At 33.7% G+C, this 20835-nt stretch overlaps 2 protein-coding genes and 1 long non-coding RNA gene across 4 annotated transcripts in view; 1 reads left to right on the plus strand and 2 right to left on the minus strand.

Annotated features, from left to right (window-relative positions):
* The window catches only part of LOC122523439 (protein Wnt-1-like), a 55120-nt gene extending 41480 nt beyond the window's left edge, over positions 1–13640 (plus strand). The window contains exons 2-7 of the mRNA XM_043645182.1: positions 6397–6595; positions 8604–8727; positions 9224–9381; positions 12267–12444; positions 12627–12858; positions 13198–13640. Coding sequence (XP_043501117.1) covers positions 6397–6595; positions 8604–8727; positions 9224–9381; positions 12267–12444; positions 12627–12858; positions 13198–13399 — 1093 coding nt within the window. The 3' untranslated portion in view covers positions 13400–13640. The remainder of the gene's footprint in view (positions 1–6396; positions 6596–8603; positions 8728–9223; positions 9382–12266; positions 12445–12626; positions 12859–13197) is intronic.
* On the minus strand, positions 13496–16924 carry LOC122523441. Its single transcript, XR_006305298.1, has 3 exons — positions 16333–16924; positions 13668–13966; positions 13496–13585 (listed from the first exon to the last, which is right to left on the minus strand). It is a non-coding gene; the product is annotated as an uncharacterized LOC122523441 (long non-coding RNA).
* A 379-nt stretch (positions 16925–17303) lies between these two features.
* Positions 17304–20735, minus strand: LOC122523438 (UDP-glucuronosyltransferase 2B30-like). Of its 2 annotated transcripts, XM_043645180.1 has the most exons (5): positions 19786–20735; positions 19367–19712; positions 19027–19288; positions 18433–18954; positions 17304–18327 (listed from the first exon to the last, which is right to left on the minus strand). In XM_043645180.1, the coding sequence occupies exons 1-4, from the start codon at positions 20154–20156 to the stop codon at positions 18434–18436; spliced, it is 1500 nt and encodes a 499-aa protein (XP_043501115.1). In that variant the 5' UTR covers positions 20157–20735; the 3' UTR covers positions 17304–18327; position 18433. The 2 variants fall into 2 exon arrangements, with proteins under 2 accessions (XP_043501115.1, XP_043501114.1); XM_043645179.1 differs by having other exon boundaries at positions 17304–18954.
* Between the last annotated feature and the right edge of the window lie 100 nt (positions 20736–20835).

Here is a 20835-nt window from a genome sequence, read left to right on the forward strand (position 1 = left end):
TTTCAACTGTCGATCGACTGTTAGTTTTATCTTGCTATCTCTCTCTCTCCTTCTCCCTACCTCTATGCTTCCACTTTTTTCATGTCGTTTCCGAAAATTTTATCGTTACCATCGTCTAAGAAGTTTCAATTTAAAAAATAGATTTGTTACATCATAAAAAACATGAAAAAGCTAGACAGTTAAATTGTATATTAATAATCATTTTTTTACTTCATTGAAAACGTTTGATTTTAACCTCTTTTATTCATTCACAGATTTCAATTAATAGCTATTAAAATTATACATATGACGGCTATATAAAAAACAATAGAATTATGTAACATGGTCAAATTATATAAGTAGCCTGTACATTGTGTTACACAAAAAGTTTAACAATCGTGTTAACACATTGCGGACGAGACATTTTATTTTTAACCGTACCTAGGGGCCAGGTATTTCTTTGCGTCTAATATTTTTATGATTTGTTAGTAGTTAAAAATCATCGTCACGTAAAAAAAAATATTATATTATAACATTATATTATTTATATTGTATATTATTTATTTTTCATTATTTATTATTCTTTTTCTTTTATTCTTTTTATGATAACATATGAAAGACGAGATATCTCGTCAAACGTCCGCAATATATTAAGCAAATACAAATCAAAACTTTTATGTTGTGTTATATGGATCTGCAACCTATTGTAATTTTTCTACAAAAATTCGAATAATAAATCTTTTAATAAAGAATGATTCGTATTTTTGAATTATAATCGAGTTAAATGAAAAAAATCATGTGTAATTATGACTTTGAATGACTATTGTTATGTTCAACAAATATCGCTAAGAAATGTTATAATTATTTAAAATACAGAGACGTTGATTGATAATAATAATATATTACATATCTTCATCTCCTGTTATTTATAAAATATGTTAATATTACTATAAAGAGAGATATACATATATTATTTTAATTTTAAATACTTATAACAAATTAATTCACTTTAGCAAAAGGTTCAATATGTATTATAATATTTATTAATTTATATAAATATTTGAACAAAATAGCATATACGATAAAACATATTTTTTAAATATTACATAACATATATGTAATACACATAATTAATGAATGACAGCATAGTTCTATTAATTAATATACTTGATTAACAAGTATGAGAGAGAGAGAGAGAGTTTCTCATAAAAGTGTACAATAAATATCGCAATCGGAAGTACTACTTATATATTATTTGTCAAAGAATCGACCTTTTTTTATCACTTATTGTTAGATTGATCCAACGATCAAAGAACGTCGCTTTTATGTAGATATATTGAACATCGTCGAGTAGGTCCGAGGCAAAGGAAGAAAATCTTTTTCTATCTATATATGTTTTTTTTCGTTGGAGGGCGCGATTTATAGCGTGCAGCGGCCCTCGCACGAAGAAAGACTCGTCGTCCTTTGCCTGATGTTGCTCGTTAATTTTCGTCGCACGTGTACCACCACTTTGATCGCGCGGGTATGCTAATTATCGTTCGCCGCCCACACTCTCTTGCTCTATAGATAAGAGATAAAAAGACAAGAAATATGCCGGATACTCTTTGCCTCGACATTTGCCATGACATTTGCCAGCAATATTATTCGCGAAAGGAACTCAAATTATGATTTAGACAAAAATAAATAAATCCATTCTTGGTATTATAGACAACACAATTTTATCTTATTTTAATTCTTTTCTTTTTCGACGAGTTGAGTTTGTTTATTCCATTTTGATATTAATGTTGGAAAATGATGTTATATCGATGAAGTCCCATCGATATAATAATATTAATCCATATAATCAAGCAACAAATTAACATTGAAAATAAAAGTCTTCGTTTAAACGATAAAAATTGTATGGTCTCCACATATAAAAGATATAAAGAATACGCAATTACTAGATGAGAATTGCAAATGATAGAGATAGAGAATTAACGAAGTGGATGGATAGGAAGAAAGAACGATTATATACGGAAAACACAGAAACTAAGAAGAGAGAGAGTGAAAGAGAAGACGGGGAGGGCTGCTAGAAGAGAAGGAAATACTGAGAAAAGTACCGTAAAGATAGGTGGCGTACATACCAATGTAAATATGAGCGATCCATCCCGCATGATGTCGCAAACAGAGAAACTAGTACTCTATTTGATATCCCTGGGGCTCGAGGTCTGCACTTTCAGATTTACTGCGTGCGTGTATATGCCGACATGTGTACGGCACTACGTGAAAAGGAAGTGGTGGGGAGCTGAGCTGTGTTAGGGACCCTATACAATGCTGTTCCCGTGAGGGAAGCGTTGCATCCCCTAATTAAGATTGGCCTTGTTTCAAGCGGCCCACGAAATGATTCGCTAATCTCTAGAGGCTGGATCGTACGATATACATATAAACTTATATATCGTACATTCGTTTATATGAGTATTCGTTGGATGGTACGTGTTCTTATACCAACCAATCTCTGTAAATCTCTGCGAACTCTTTATATTCTTCTTTCTTTACGCATATTAGTTTTGAATACTACGAGGTCATCGAGGCATTAAAAATACGCTTGCCTATAAAAAAGATATTCGTCGATTAATTTTCTTATCATTCTTAACTTTCCTCGTGAATAACGACTTTTTCAGATTTATCAGTCCGGTGTATGAATCTATTTCGATGAATACGATACTCCCAGGACGCGAACTCCAAAATCTAATATATATAAAAAAATACAAACAAATATTATGCATGAAATATACAAAAGTAAGATTAAATGTATTATACTTCAAATTTGTAGTATTTTAACTATAATTATTATTTCTAATCAATATTTGTACGCGTAATTAAAATTTCAAACAAAACGAGATAAAAGGAGATAAAAAAACTATTTTTTCAATTATTAATCCCTTCTATAGCGTGAAAGATAATAAAAAATACAAGAATATTTCCGAAGTAATAGAAATTTGTGAAATATTCTCGACACATTATGTACTCTCATCGAACATCTTCGAAAGTCGTAGTTGACTCCTCTAACAAGTGAGACTTGTTTGAGACATACCGAAGGCCTGAGGAAAACTAAAGGGTTGATCAGAATCATGGGGTTGATCCGTGGACATGGTTGTTAGAGACTGTAATCGATACTAATTAGCATTGTACAAAGTTACGTTCGTACGATGGCCGGCGGCGATTCGCATCATAAACGCACGCGTTTCAACCCCTTCTCTTTCTCTTTCTCTCTCTCTCTCTCTCTCTCTCTCTCTCTTCATCCACCTAACATACCTAGCTGCCTATCTACCTACCTACCTATCCCACTTATAGCTTTTAATACTAAATATAGTATACACGATTGTACATCGTATTGTAGGCTTTTGAGGATTTATCCCTCCATTATACTGCCGCTCGTGAATGTTCCCGACGTAAATGGGCCCTATCGCTGTCACGTGGACAAAGCGCTGACCGACGTGGTTATGACGGCAACGCGATACCCCTTTAAGTAATAATAATAATCGCGGCGGTAATGGTTGTGCTTCGATATACCTATGTGTATGTGAGTTCTCTCGTTTTCAATGCTTCTCGCTTTCTCTCCTTCCCAAATCCCTATTCCACCCCCGCAAATAAGGACTACCCCTTTCCCCATACCAATACTACTAACCTTCATCATCGTCGTTATAGTCGGACGACGCGACGCATCATCGGATCTGAATATGGATTCTTTTCTTTTCTACGGACGCTTTGTCGAGTTATTATTCGCCCTCGTATCCTTCCCCGCCACTGCCGTCGTCACCGAGAGCGAACGAGCAACGAGCCTTATTCCCTAACCGTCTCGACTTACCCTTGGCCTTACCCTTCGATAAAAGCCCGGTGCTCTCGCGTGTATCCGCGTTTCTCGACTCCGACGAAATCGCGAGACTCCTTTAAAGGAGTCGTCTCAATCCAAATATTCCTTTTCAATTGCTTCATTTTCAATGAATCTTCAATATAGCAATAGAACGATCACGTGATATTTTTTCGTCACGATTTTAACCCAACACATGATCGATTAGTACGTATTTTATTTTTATTTCATTCATTACAATAATGCTAGTAAAGTAATGCTTTTAGTAAATTGAAATTATATCATATTTCATGTATAAATGTCATATATAGGCCGATATTAACTAAAAAGTTTCACTCGTTTCAACAAGTTCTACAGTGTATATTTTTAATATTGTTTTTCTTAACACCAGTTATATACAATTAACTGATTAATATATTATTTTGTAAATTATTATATTATTCCGTCCGCTCTGTTTATCGGATATATCTTATTGAAAAATATACCTTCTGAAATAGCAAATGAATAATTTGACGTTAACGATGAAATTATCTTGATAAAAAATCATACCGATTGTATTTTAGTCTTGGAACTTTAGTCTGGACTGCAATGCTAACACAAACTTTAATTAATTTTTGTTGGGGTCTAAAAACGATCCCCTCTTAATAGTCAAGGGTTAATATATACGAGTTTAGGAGCGAAGTCAAGCCGAATATATATCTTGGCGATGAAGGGCGATCGAGCAGTACACAGAACATCACCCTCGAAACGTTCGATGAGTCACGACGATCGACCAGGTCGGCAGGATCCTCGGAGGCTTTACAATTCTCGTAACGCGTTACGTCTTCGATTTTACGGTCGAAGCTTTCGTTCTTTTTCACTTTAATGGCCTGCGGCGACTTTTCCTCTTCGGCATCTCTCAACCATGTTGGATACAAGATTTGTCCCTTTAACTAATGTACGCGATCAATGTATCCGTTTTTCCACGACTACATCTACATCTACAGGTCGTCTCTACAAGAATTTTAAACAAACTTCAATAAATTGTGTCAACTATACTGAAACTCGATTTAGATGAAAAATAGAAAGATTTATAACTTTACGTCGAATAACACATATAGCGTATCTTTGCAACTTAAAATAAATATCAAATATTTGGAGTGACATCCTATATGATTACAAACCGACGAAAGTAGATATTCCTATCTATACTATTGCTTTTCGTATGATTTAACAACGAAGTGTAATACACACATATATATATATATTCATAGAGCCGATTTCATCATGTTCGAGACGTCTATTATGCTCTTTCTCTCTTTCTCGTGTATCGATTGCAATATCGTGAACGCATCCATATCATTCTCTCCTCCCTAATTCTTCCTATCGTCATTGAGGAAGGGTGCTGCCACCTAAATCGGTTATTTGAGCATAGGCTCAGCTCGACTGTAAACACGGTGCATGAATTCTCACAACACAAGACGGATACATATCGTCTTGACAATGATTAAACTGCGAATTTAACTTTCCAAACGATCTTTCTCGAAATAGTAAAAGGGAAAGAGATGCCCTTACTATCTTACTTTCTTTTTCTCTCTCTCTCTCCCTCTCTGTCGGTTTTTCGAAGTCCATGTATGTACTCGGAAAATACACAAGAGATAACACGTTGAAGATAGAGGCCGGGACACGCGAAGAAGTGTATAGACCATAAAGACAACGTGGACTCCTGGAAGGGTCGTAAACCGTCGTTACCAAACAAACCCCGAAATAGTCGAAGCGTATGAAAAGTTGGGAATCTTATAGAGGTGGAAGATAGCTAAAAGGAGAGCCTTTAGAACGTGAAAAGTATTTCTTCGTTCGAAAGCAAACAAACGATAACATGATACCAACTGCTGATGTCTTCTAAGGATCCTATATTGCTTTTCTTTTTTTTATTATTTTCTCATGTTCTTTCTAAAAAGATTCAGAATCTTGTCTATTTTTCCTCGATTACAAAACCAGCACTGTCCACGGTCACGGTCATGGTCACGATGCGTCCATCCGAATCACTCCGTAAAATGGTCCTTGACCGATCCGTCGTGTTAGCTAGTTCTTCATGTATCGTCTTTAATTCGTGGTTTTATAAGAAGGAAAAGATAAAATTTCTCGAGGACACAAATATTTCCTTCTTTCCTTTCCTTCCTTATCTCTACGGTTTGTCTCTGCAACAAATAAAATTCTATAAATAACACCTGTAGAGAGAAAAAGATAATGATAGGAAAGAGATAAGATATTTCTAAAGTTTTAATTTTTTCTCTTTAAAAAAGATAAAATAAAGGAGAGCAATCAAACAACATGGCAAGGTTCTATGTTTTCTCCCCCCCCCCTCCATCTCTCTTTCTCCCTCTTTTCAAATCAGAACACAAGAGGTCTTCCACCCTCTATAATTTTCACTCCGGATACCTGCTCTAATTATAGGTACTTCAACGAAAGACGCCGCAGTAGGCGTTTTTCTTCTTCTGGTAGCGCGCAAAGACAAGAAATATATGTGCACGATGAAAAAAAAGAAGAGCGATCTCTCTTCCTACTCACTCTTCTTCTTTTTTCAGGTATTTGGGATTGGAACCTCGCTTGAGTGGATCGGTTCAGAGTGTTGGAGGCGGTGCCGATGGTGCAGACGGACAACAGGGTTTGGGTATCGCTGGCGCAGGTGTGATCGGTCCTGCTAGTGCCGAAAGAAATTGCAAAAGTGTCCACCTCAGTGTCAAGCAACAACAAATTTGCTCGCGTTCACCACCAGTCCTTCAAGTACGTTATTACGTAAACGACTAATAACGTCTAACTTGTCATTAGTTGACCGTCGATATCGATGTTTCATCACGAATCAAAAATTGAATTTAATGTATGAAAGTGGTATGAATTTAATTTAAAAAATAATTATTATTAGCTTTTTCCTACTACAATCTTTTATCTTTTTTCTTAATTTATAATGTTAAAATCGATAAAAAAATAGAATTATACTATTTTCCAAAATAACCGCTACCTTGATACTGAAGAGGTAATAAATACCTGTTATAGATAAAAAATATTTTACCTTTAAGTTAATATTTTTCATTTTTAATTATCTGACGAATAATTATACCTTTATTATATATATGTATATGTAAACATTAATTTGATATATTTTGGATAAAATAATTCATATATCTTGTTTTTTTTTCTTAATGCAACAAAAAGAACAGCGCTAAAAGATTTTAACGAGTTTTTAATGGTCAATCAAGCAGTTCGATACAAAGCAACGCGTGATTATTATTTCCAAGTTGGAAAGGGATCGTCAAGACCTTATCTCAAAGCAAAGATTTATGTCTTACGTGGATAATTAATACGAAAGTGATAAATTTCAATAAAATAATAGTAATCACGTTAAAATAAAGATATGAATAAGAGTAAAAAAATACCAATTGCACACACATTTAGTAGGATCTTTTAATTCTGCCAAATTTCACTTTAAAAAAAAATTTGATTATTATAAACATTACATTAATTAAATTAAAACGTGCAATTATGAGTTTATGCATTCAATAACTAGAAATTTGTATACGATAAATACAAATATGTGTCCTCTATCACAATATCTAACATACGCAATTGCTGAATTGGTGTCGAATTGGTTGAACAGCACAATGACAACGTAATTATTTGAAAGTATGCATTCAACTTAAAATCATGAGAGAGTGAAAGAGAACGATCTCTCACCGATCATGCTGGGAAAGTATCGGCCTAGCTGCTTCGATTTCATGCGTTACGAAATGGAGAAGGGTCGGAAAGATGAATACGACGAGCGAGTTTCCAAACGTTAAACCGAGTACAAATGATGGTCGTCTCTTAAAAGAATTACACGGCGAGTTATTCGAAAGAAAAAGACAAGAGAGATAGAAAGATACTTCTTGTTTTCGTTGCACCGTAAAACTGCTGCTGGTGAACTCACCTGGATCACGATGAAACACGGCTTTACGTTCCCAAAAATCGCGTTTACCTTTCTCTAATGCACAAATCCTGTCGGATGACCTGAAGGTGGAAGAAGAAGGTGGTTAGCAGAGGTGATGATGGTCGACCGACTAGGAACCGGTGCCTAGGTAAACTCGAGACTTAATATTTCTTTGAACGTTGCCGACCATCCCGGTTTTCCCAGACTGACTGCCGACATTCAAGTCTCGCTCGAAGTTACCGACAAAAGACACCGACATGAATATTCATTCATCAAATAGGACACACCTATGACCGTCTCTCTTCTTGCTCCTCGTAGTACCTTCATTTTTCTTATCCATTGGTTTTTTATTGTTTCGATCACGAAATCAAAGGATTACAATTTTTAAAAGAGAAATAGTTAACTGATGGATTCATCTTCTAATACCGATGCTCGAAATTTGCTGAAATAAATTATTTGCGCTATTATTTTTACTGTTTTAATAAAATTTAAATAAAAGTGTAAAAAAAATAATATTATATATATATAATATTATTATATTTATACAATAATGATTTTATATCTTATATTATTATTTATATATATATAAATAGGTATTTTATATAATATATAAAGATAATTGTATAAAAATATTTTAATAATAACAGTTCAATGATAATAGCAAGTAAATTATTCTAATATCATTACAATATTATTATTCATATTGTTATTACATTTGTGCGTATTAATACCTTGTACAAGTATTATGTGTATAAATGGATGCCTATGTACGAGCGAGTAGTATCTTACTTCAAACGTGTCGAAGCTCACTTACTTAAATTTCCACAGGCGGTAAGTGCAGGCACAAGATTGGCAATCGAAGAATGTCAGCACCAATTCCGGTCAGCAAGATGGAATTGCTCAGTCAGTCCAGACAATCCGGACAATATTTTTGGCGGTGTCATGCTAGTCAGTAAGTACTGATTATAACTTTTCAATAGAATGCATCGTTATATTGCATATCTTGTCTCTTCATTTGAACACTTTGTCGAATGTCCAGATCAGTGCTTTACCTTACATTAAAGCGTAAAGCAATTAATTTATAAAAGATTTCCAGAAAGTTTTAATAGAATGGTTATAAGAATTATTGTTTAATAAAATTTGCAAGAATAGGGGGATATTATTATAACTATTAAATTTATTATACCACACGGAAAACAGGTTAAGAAACACTTACAATTAGCTAGATTGATCTGATTGAACATTAAATATCATCTACACTGATGAATGTATTATAAACAGTATAAATAATAAACATATAAATTGTATAAATATCATATTTATTATCATGCATGTACCATACATAAACATTTTGAAGATAAATATTTATAAGAAAATTTGATCAATTGCTTATCAACATATTGGGATTCAAACAATTCAAAAATAAAAATAATCATTTGAATTCACAGATAGTCGAGAAGCTGCATTCGTTTACGCGATATCAGCAGCTGGAATCGCTTACAGTGTAACTAGAGCATGTTCAAGGGGCGAACTGACAGATTGTTCCTGCGACAATCGAATTAGGACGCGCCGACCGAATAACTGGCAATGGGGTGGCTGTAGTGAGGTCAGTATATCTCTCTCTTCTTATCTAATTGACTGTTCAGAGAACGATTAAATACTTAAATGGTATTCGACTATAATTGACATAAATTCATCATACGAATTCGTAAATAATCGATGCGTAATTGTCTACAAAAAAACTACATAACAACGCTTTTGTCAGCAAATTCGGAGAAATCGGAGAATCGGAGTTCGATCGGCGATCTAAGGTTTCCTTGAAAAAAAGCTTCACTCAGTATTCCCGTTGAGTATCATTCTTTCTGATATCTTTCTCCTTTTTTAACATTAATACCATTTGTCAATATAGTACTTCCAGCTGAAAAACAGTGATGCTCCAGTGTAATGAGTCGAAGGTGAAGATTTCTTTTTTCTCTTTTCAAATATTTCTCTTTATAGTTCTTCTTTTTATACCCGTTACTTGCTAAACTAATCACCTTTTACTTTTATCTGCAAAACAAAGAAAAAAATAAACGTGTTTTTTATGGCGAACAAAAGCTGGTAATACGAAATAAAATCTAGTTAGGACGGTCTAACGAACTAGAAATTGAAAAAAAGAAGAAAGAAACTAAAACTACAACGAAAACGAATTTCGTTCCCCATCTTTCGTAACTGCTAGGTTATACCATTGTAGGGGGATTAGATAAGCTACTTTTTAAGGATTACTTTCCCTCGCCCCGTTACTTTCGATACCTCCGGAAGCCCGCAAAGTAGTGTACCTCGTAAATTAAGGTTAAGAAAGTAGTGTAAACTAACCACGGCGGACTTTCAAAACACGATTCTAAAGTTTTTTTTAAACGTGAGTTTATACAGGGATGTTTCATTAACCCTTTCGCTACGAGCGGTGACTATGGTCACCCAACACCTGACGCTTGCTATGTACGAACGGTGATGTTTCGTGAACAGAGTATATTTGTTATTGTCATGGTTATCCATCGCAATTGTTTTGCACTTTGTGCATACCTTTAAAACTGTCCATACGAAATTACATTATTAAAAGTTATATGTATTTTCTAATTGCATTATGTGATGATTTTTCTATCTTTTCCTTTCTACAGGCGATTACAGATGTTTCGTAAGTGCACACTTTTGACGCGGCGGCTCTCGTTCAGCGGGAGTAGCGCGCCGAAAAATCGGTTCGTAACGAAAGGGTTAATAAGATCCAACTTTGAGGATATCCTATTAATCTGTCTTTTACATAGGGTATTATATAGGCATATAAAGGAATAAATATTTCCTTTATTAGTTACAAAATCTTTCAAAATTGGACGTTAGAAAAATACTTACACTGAAGGTATCTCAAGCAAATATTATAATGTTCGCAACATCAAAATTTCCAAAATTGAATACTTCAGTAGTATACCGAACTAACCTTTTAGTTACAATGCATGGCGAGAAAATAAGCAGTTGCTTTTTTTTAAAATTCCATTCGATTGTTAAAAGCACATATATATATATAGATACGATATAATTACTCGTTATAATCAATTAATCGTACTATTGTACACATGGAATGTATTACGATGTGATAATACTTCTCTCGAGGATCTTGATCGGTGCATAAACCAAATGTTAAGTATTGCACTTGTTATTTATTGTTAGTACAAACCAAGTTCTTGTATGTCTATCGCAAGGAGAACTAGCCAAATCTGTCTAAACCGGTTCGATACTCTTATCTCGATACACTAGCTCAGAAAGTTGAACGATTCTTCGTTCAACGATCCTGAAGAGACTACTTTAGTACGTAGCTTCGAAAAATTAAATGATTTTTAGAAATTTGTTTTCTCACGAATGTTACTTAACACTTACAATTAAAGGTAATTTATACCTTTCATGGATACATTTGTTTAGATTTAGTCACATAGCACACTATTTCGTCAGTCCAAATATATGAATTTTTTTGAATCTTTAATTTTGTTGAATCGCCCAAACTAATATAAATACGAAATTTATAAAATATACTTTAAGAAAGTAAAAAGAGAGGATTTAAGAAAAGACGAAGATAGTAAATTTATTTTTCTACGCTTAAGCATTTCCTTGTAAGGTCTTATGAAAATATATTTGGATATACTCGGATATATGCAGCAATGATCATTCAAGGAGAGCGAGAAAAAGAAAGAGTAAGAGGTTAAGGATAAAGAGGGTAGAGCGCTACCGTCTCGACCTCCCTCTCTAAGCGCGTAAACCTTAACCCTGGTCGAAGACAAAGCTTGTTCTCTAAACGGATGCATTTCGTGCGAACGGCTGACCCCTTGTAGACTTTGCAAGCTTACAACGGGATTAAGGGGGTTAAGCTTGTTAACTTGCAACAATCCGCCGCCGCGCCGACCCCTTTCTCGCTCGTTCTTCGCTCTCCACATGGGCGCAGCGCAACACAGAGAACGATAGCGAGTCTAGTGCGATGGCGATGGCGATAGCGTTGCCGTTGCCGTTGCCGTTGCCGTTGGTAGTAGTATATTGGTGACAGTGTCGGTGGTGATGTCAAGGAGCTCATCGCGTTTCCTCCAGGATTACCATCAAGAGATATGATCGTCCATTTCTCCATTTTCGTTCTCTGCTAGATTCTCGCCGTCTTTGAGCTCCCCTTAACGAGCCAGATCCCATAGGACAGATGTCTTGGACAAGCGAGCCGACAGATTTTCAAGATAACGATGTTTGTTTTCCAACCTTGTCTTCCTTCCTTCCAGCGAACGAGCAAGCAGCAGGATTCATCGACCGAAAATACTGCTGGCGTATAATTTCGTCTTGACGTACGAAATTTCGTTGAGATACGCAAAGGTTGCGTCAAGGTGTTAATTAAAAGTCGATTAAACACTCGTTAACAAAGATTACTAAATTGATCCCATTTTTATGTGCACATGTGTCTACGTAGATCGCTTTACTTGTCTTTAGGACATACATTTTGGGGACAAGTTCTCTAGAGAATGGACGGATGGTGCTGAAGAACCAATGAAGGAAGGAATTACGAATAACGCTAAAGGACTAGCCGGTCAATTGATGAGGAAACACGACAGCGAGGCAGGCAGGCGGGCTATCCGTTCGAAAATGAAACGTATTTGCAAATGTCATGGTAAGTTATACAACTTCTAAGCTTAAATACCCTAAGTTTATCCGATCAAGTTTTGGTAATAAAAGAGAAAATAAAAGTACGTCTTTTTTAAAGAAACATTCTCTATAAGTTATATCTTATAAAATCTATAAAATATCTTTAATATTTTGAATTAGTATTATTAATAGATTAAAAATTCGTAGGCATGTCCGGTTCATGCAGTGTCCGCGTATGCTGGAGGAGACTTCCAGCATTCAGAGAGGCCGGGACAGATCTCGCAGCTCTTCACGATGGGGCAGCATTGGTACGACTATCTCAACGAGGCGGCAGAAGACCCGCAAGATTGAGGCCCGCGCAACCTGATCTCAAGCGACCGAACAAGACGGATTTAGTCTATCTGGACGATAGTCCTGATTATTGTGAAAGAAACATCACGTACGTTTTTATATCCATGAACACAAAAACGTATATAATAATAAAAAGCCGCGTTTAAGTCAATTATTAGAAAAATTATTTACATAAAAGTTAAATTATAAATAATTTCTTAGCAGAAGCAATAAATAATTAATTAAGAAACGGCAAACGATGCGCCATTTTGAACTCTTATACTAACAATGATATTATCTCTTGAACATGAATTATTATGACAGTAAAATTTTGTGATTATTAGTAATTTTTTACAATAACTCACACAAATGTCTTTTATCAACTTACAAAATTATACAAAATAAAAAGAAAAATAAGCAAGTAGATTGATCGTTGGACTGATCGTAGGTTGGGCATTCCTGGAACGAGAGGAAGAATCTGCAACCGAACATCACCGGGTCTCGATGGTTGCCGGTTATTGTGCTGCGGTCGAGGTTATCAGACAAGGGTACGGGACGTCACGGAAAAATGCAGTTGCCGATTCGTCTGGTGCTGTCACGTGAAGTGCGAACTCTGCAGACAGAGGCGCGAGGAACATATTTGCAATTAGAGAAGAGATAGACTGTTGTCGCACGACTCATGCCATGTGACGTTCTTCTTTTCGATGAGAAAGGCCATCGATTTCGGGGTAGATTGATGTGTCCGCGAACTAGTTCGTTTGTTCTTATCGCTCAATTTTCCGTAGCGTTGATAAAAGGAAAAAAGAAAGAAATATACCAATATCCGCCGCGAGAGGCTAGAAAAAAAAGAAAAGATAACGATATACGACGTATTGAGAGAAACATGACAAAGAAGATGAAGAAAAAAGCATTCTGTACCTGACAGTCAGAGTGTCGTAAATAATCCACTCTTCGGCAACGTTTATTTAAGTTTAGTTATCTATAATTTCGGATACTCAGGGTAATACGCTTTGTCCACGCTTCTCTCGTATGATAGAAAAACCCATCGATAGCGTGCGCGAGGGCAAGCGGATCCCTCGAGTTTCAGTATTAATAATGATATAGGTATGTCAGGCGACGACATAGATATATGTATACCCTCGTTGGAGTTACGAACACGTGGCTCGTTAAGCTAGTCTGGCTCTCAGGTGCAGCGTTGACCGCGTGGATATTGACAACTGAACATTGAAAAAGTTTATACAACTGTCGCTCAAAGAACAGAAGATGATGATTGTTTTTTCAAAATCTTTTTTCAAAATCTTCTTTTGTATAGAATATCCCATTTGAAATCAAAACCCAAAATATAAATATTTCCATTGGATAGTAGGATGTTACAGAACGAAATTGCACTGTTCGTAGGAAGAAATACAATAAAACAATTTCTTTTTCTTTTCAAGGACATTTCTTGAGATATCAAGATCGTTAATGCTTTTTTACACGTGGAGTTACGTTTTTATTTTGTTTTTATAATATTATAATAATAATATAATAGCTCATAAAAGTAAGGAAATACTATTTTATCTGACATTAAAATGATTTTGAACAAAACTAACGTTTGAATAAAAAATAATGTGAAAATCTTAAACTTACACGTATTAGTCTAATATACGTGGTGTACCTTTTAAGTCATGGTTACCACTATTTTTCCAACGAAATATAATTAATATTCAAAATTATGTCTTTTTGTATGAACACACATATTTTCTAAAATATAAAATTACAAAATGTCATATGTTCTACGACGATCAAATTGCATTATATACCGTCATAACATCTTTCATATTTTATTCATGATAAACTTTTTATCTTACCCCCAAAAAATTATCTTTTTCTATTCATTTGTCGTTTAATTTACTATTATTTATGATTAGATTTGAGATCACACAATATGATCTTAAAAATATGTAATTGTAATTGAAACGAATAAGCTTAAGACTTTTTGGTCTTATTTAAGCATTATTTTCTCACTCTAAGTCATTTTGAAATCAAAAGAAAATACCCTTTGAATATGTTTGGTAACGAGCTATCGTATATAGTAACACTAATATACCATCCTATCTAAAAAAAACACAATGATTTGAGTACTTCAAAAAAATTACTTAGAAATAATAAAATTCATATCATTATATCTTTCCTTTCAAACAATGTAACGTTGCTCTGTGACATTTTTTTATTCTAATCAATTTTAAGAAATTAATTAAATATTCTACTTTAAATGGGACATTCTGTATACTCTTGATGATACTTCCGATTATAAGGAGATATATATATGAATGCCTGTACTACTGCATTGACTGTATGCATTATTATTATAATGAGTATTTGAAATATTCAGATACTTTTTTGATATCGAGTAACTTTTTTTAACTAAATAAATAATAATCAATATTCTGTATGAAGTATGTTAAAGAAGAAAATATGACTAACTGTAGCAATAAAAGCTTTAGCTTTAGCTTATTGCTTGTAACGACAGGAAAAGTAAGTTATATTATAAAGTATATTTATAAAAATTAAACATATACATTTTATAGGTAAAATTGTCGAAAGATTTCTTAAACTTTAGTGATATATTGTGTTTTGCAAGACAAAAGTAATTTTAAAGATCTTTGGATGAAATATACATAATTGCTATTGCATTGGTCGATTTTAACAATATTTACAAAGATATCTACAATTTACATTTATGACTCATAAGAACTTTGAAAAAGCTTACTTTATATTTCTTGTCACAAGTACGACTAATCACTGTAACATACTTTATACAAACATTGATTTCTTAGTACATTCAATACATTTTAATCAATCTAGAAAAAACTATTCAATTATAAAAATTGTCCAAAAAATGTCTACAACTATGAAGCATATCAGAGCTCTTGTATTACCATATTGAACGATGAACCGTCCTGGTATGCTCGTCCAATGATACATACCTTGAATAATAGTGACTGTTACCACCTTAGTGTTAAAAGCTTGAAATATTCTAATTAGATTGCAATATCCACGTGCAAGATGAAAGAGAGAAAGAAAAATACAGAAATTCAGAAAATGATAAAAGAAAAAAGAAAGAATACTCGCATATTCGTACACTATAGTGTGTCTTATCCATTAAATTAAAGAAAAAAAGGTAAAAAAAAGAATAAAATGAAAAGATCTCTGAAAGTATAGGTATCTTAATATATGCCAATGCTCTCTAGCACTTAGAATTTTGTCTTTACATAAAAATAAGAATAATCGTAATGCTCGCTGCCGCATTCGGCATAAAAGGTACAATCGTATGTAGATACCTTTTGAATGAAGAATATGATAAAATTGGTAGATTTATAGATATGAAATGCGAAATGTCCATATCGTTCATGTTTGAAAGAGGAGAAAGACAAATCGTTGATATCTATCGTGTTGTCACCGTTTATTCTCTTTTCGAAACGCTCGAAACACTTGTAACGAGAAGAGAAATCTACCAATGAATGAATGTAAATACTATCTTATCGTATTTAGCTTTTACGTCCAGAGATCCGTGTAACTGTATATACGTAAATATAATTACCGCATTTCCGAATCCTGCCCAAGCACGAAACGAACATGTTCTACAAACAAAAAACACTTAAGCACACATCACAGTAAAGAGAATATATAAGTAGTGATGAACATACAATATAGTTTCACTTACAAATTACCAAGTAATTCAATCATCGTAGAGTTTCAAATCGACTCAATAATTATTTGGAAATCAGAAATTTTTGAAAATTGTATTTTTCAAAGTAAAGGATGGACCACGAAACCATTCTGAGTTTTAAATTATATTCGGAACTACTGGACATAAGAAAAATACTTATTATATCTTAAATGAATCTACAAATCTTGGAGAATTATAGTACATGGTAATTAAATGCACAGAAAATGTGCAACATCAAAAAATCTAGAAGTAATGCAACCTGGAACAGGTTCTGAACTACTTTTTATATGGGGAAACATTTAACAAATACCATGTGTAGCAATTTATCAGTTAATCTAATTGAATTAGAGAACAATCTTTGCCAAACCATTATTGCCACTTTAACTGACATGTGCCACCAAGAAATGTCTAATATATTTACCCGCGTTAAAGAGTCTTATGTTAAACAAAACAGTGCTGGAATTCTCCAAGATTTGTAGATTAATTTAAGCTGTAATAAATATGCCTCTCACTTCCAGCAATGTTTGAATATCATTTTAAATCACGAACGTTCTCGTGTGTGTTCCACTTTCATTGTATAATACTTACAACGTAGACAAGTAATTTATGTAACAATTATTAATTACTTCTTAACGATTTCTTTGTGATATTCAATATGATTGACTCTTAATGTCAATTGAAAATTAAATTATTCACATAAGCTTTTTATTTCTAATAATTTCTAATTGTTACTGGTCAATACTCCGAGTGATTTGAAACTTTTGTCATGCATATAATTTCAAGTGATTGATATGCTCATCATTAAATATAAAACAAGATAAAATTGACACTTTTGTAATGAATACTTTAGTTCGATTGTATTATTATTATTCACTCTGAATCGAAAACATCTTTCTATCTGTACAGCCTCGATCTAATTTTACAGATTAATTTAAAAATATTGATTCAATTTTTATATAAAGAAAATTTGTTTGATAAATTTGAAAGAAAACAGAAAGTGCAAAGGATTGATCCTTGTTTGAGTAAAAATATGAATTCTATTATTGATTTTCATTTAACATAACATATTACTTTGTATACATTTTATTTCACAGTAGACAATTAAAAGATTGTATAACCAAAGAGAGAACGATAAACCTTTGGTTAAAATTGTGTCTCTAAGCGTACGCACACGCGCATTCTCAGTGTCGATATGAAGCACTGTTAAATAAATAACAAGTGACTACTAGTATTCGTATCTGATAAAAAGTTAAGAAGCAATTGGTGAGACAATTTTTGTACGATCTAAAAAAATATACTCAACAGTTTAACCACGAGCAAAGGAAAGTCTATTAAGCTTGAGAAATTTCACATTTCTTACATTTGTAACTACTTTAATGTATTTTATCTGTTAATGCTAGAAACTAAAATTGAAGAAAAAAAAAATAAATTGAATGATACGTCGATTCATATGCAACAGTAAACATCGACAACGTTAAAATCGTTTTCCCTTTTATAAGAAAAAAGTAAAAAAATAAAAATAAGAAAAAAACAAAACAAACAGAAACAACCTAATTGTTAATTTTAATTAGGACTGCGATTTTAATAATACGTTTATACTAGATACCTCTATTCGTCCGTATGTTTATAAGACTATCATAAAAGGCGTAGACGAACGAGAAACTCGTTAGTGTGCACACTGTTGTCACACAGACCGCAGAGTATTGAGAAATTTGTATAATTTATTTTTCTTTATGATAATATATTGCACTATATTCTTAGCTTTTCTAAAATCAATAATTAAACAACTTCTCGTAAATGGTTAGGCCTCTCTCTCTGTTAGAAATGAGATATACCATAGTTCGTAACATTTGTATATGTATGTACCTGTAATCCATGTGCATTTATATAAATACATATGCGACAAAGCGTCTATTATGTGTCTTGCAATCGATTTACACAAGGCATATACTTTCGATGCTTAAAAGATACCTTATCGTTCGTATCTTCCCTTTGATTTGCGCATTTTCTCCGATATTATAATGTATCGCAATAAAAAACCAACTCCAGTCAATAAAACACCAATGATGACTCCCGTGCAAAGACCGAGGAAGAATTGGAAATCCTCGTAGAAGGTGCTTACGCCCTTAGGTGCAACGAGGAACTTATCGCTATCGCCTTTTGTTCTGGCAATGTAACGAAGCCAGTAAACCAATCTATCTGATGCTGGATTTAATCTATCACGTATCGCTACGGAAATTCTTCTAGCATTTTCACGATAATCCGTTGACGAATAAATGGTATTAATGAGACTAATGATATCTTTATTAGTGATAGATGTTCTATCATTATTACTATCGATCAAGTGTGCGAAACCTAATTCGACTGCACGAACGCTATTCTTAGATTCCTGTGCATTTCTTGGAAAACATATTACCGGAGAACCATGGAAAGCAATTTCCAAAAGTTCGATATCTGCACAATGACTCAAAACCACACGTGTCCGACCATTACCTATAAATTAATAATTTCCGAATTTTTATTTTCTATTGTTAACATAAACTATTTCTTAAATATTCATTATACCTATGAGATCTTGTCTATCGACGTTTTTCCAGAGATAAAGATTTACTGGAAGTTCTTCCTCGCTATTAGTAATAGACTCTCGAACTTTCCATACCACTGCATGACCTTGTCTACCTTGCGGCAACTTCTGTGCTATCTCTTTTACCAATGATTTATAATGTCCATCCAAAAGAACAACAACAGAACCGAGTCTATGTTCTATAAGCAACTTCTGAAACTCTTCTGGTAGAGGCTGTGGTCCTCTACAGTGATGACATCCAATCTACAGCAACATAATTTTGATAAATCTTTATAATCGGAATGAAATGTATATATGTATGTAACATTCAATTTTATTCACCTCGACTAACATTTGCGTTAAGGAAGCAAAATCCATTCGCAAAATATTATCTGTACTCCAAAATACTAAACGTACATCGGAATAAAGATTATTTTGACTGATCTGTAAATTTGGTAAATGTTTCTTAACTAAATCAAAAGCTGGTGTTACATAATTGTTTTCAACATTAGCAGATATAGATCTCCATGCTAGATTGGTAGACATTCTAGACCAGAAAGCACCCTTTAAAATTGGCAAAGCAACACCAGTACGTTCAAAAGCATAAACTTCTTCATAGGCGTTTCTGGTTAATATTATAGGTATCGACTCAATGGATTTAATCCATGGTAACAAGCATCCATCATGTCTAAAAATGTAATCATTCGATGACAAAAATTACATTCTATAAAACAAAAAAAAACAACAATTTGACAATTAACCTCAAGGCAGGGACCAATGTAATCGTTGCTTGTAATTCCTGTACTTTTCGCGATAATTCCTGATCCTCGAGCAAACTCTCACAAAATTTCAAGGCATGATCTTCTGGATAAACAAGGTTCTCGAGAGATGCCTTTAACTGATAAACTTCGACATCGATGAGATTCTCATACAGATCATTAGCAATCTGTTCGGGTATGATCAATGTCACGTCGATTCCTTGATCCGAGAGTGTGTTCGCAAGCAAAGAAAGATCATAAGCATCTTCAAATCCAATCATCAATACTGATAAGGGTGGTGCCGTTAAACTTGAACCATGAATAAAATTGACTAATATGGATAAATAAGTATATATGTACATTAAAATAAACATCTTCGAAGATATTTTGAATGACAGATTTCGAAAATTTCTTTATATTCACAATTTATCCAAACACTATATATAAATCAAGTCTTTTTCTTCGAATGGTCTGAGTATGAAGACGCCATTAACGACACATAGCACAACAGAAAAATGTATATTCTGTAGGCGCAATGATACAATTAGTTGACGGCGTAGGAATACAATCGCAGAAAGGTCTTAAAACAATCGCTTTGCGTAGGAGGACCGTTTAAAAAAAGGCCAAAAAGAAATCACATTAAAGCTGTCTTAATGTGCACCTTGTATATCTTTTCTGTTTTAAATATATACATTCAGATGATTTGAAATATATCTATCTTTTGTAATCTTGCTTTTGTATAATTTACACAACACCGTTCTTCTTTGAAAAGAAAAATTATTTTGAATATTCCACGCATGATGGCTGTTGCTTTCTTCATATTTGTCACGTTCAAATATCACGTTCAAATTCTATTTGTGTTTCTTTTCGAATGATTAATATTGTTCCAAGATTTGTGTTCACGTCCATCAAGGTGCTCGTAAACAAGATCGTATCGTTTACTTGACTTTTCGTACACTGGTGTTGACGCTATAGGGACAACGGAAAGTCCCTAACATGTCGCGGGCAGCGACACGCGTAGCAGCGACAGCTCGAGGTAACATCTCGAAGTAT

The sequence above is a fragment of the Polistes fuscatus genome, unplaced genomic scaffold (assembly GCF_010416935.1).
Source record: "Polistes fuscatus isolate 324 unplaced genomic scaffold, CU_Pfus_HIC Scaffold6, whole genome shotgun sequence".
In the NCBI taxonomy this organism is placed as follows: Eukaryota; Metazoa; Arthropoda; class Insecta; order Hymenoptera; family Vespidae; genus Polistes; species Polistes fuscatus.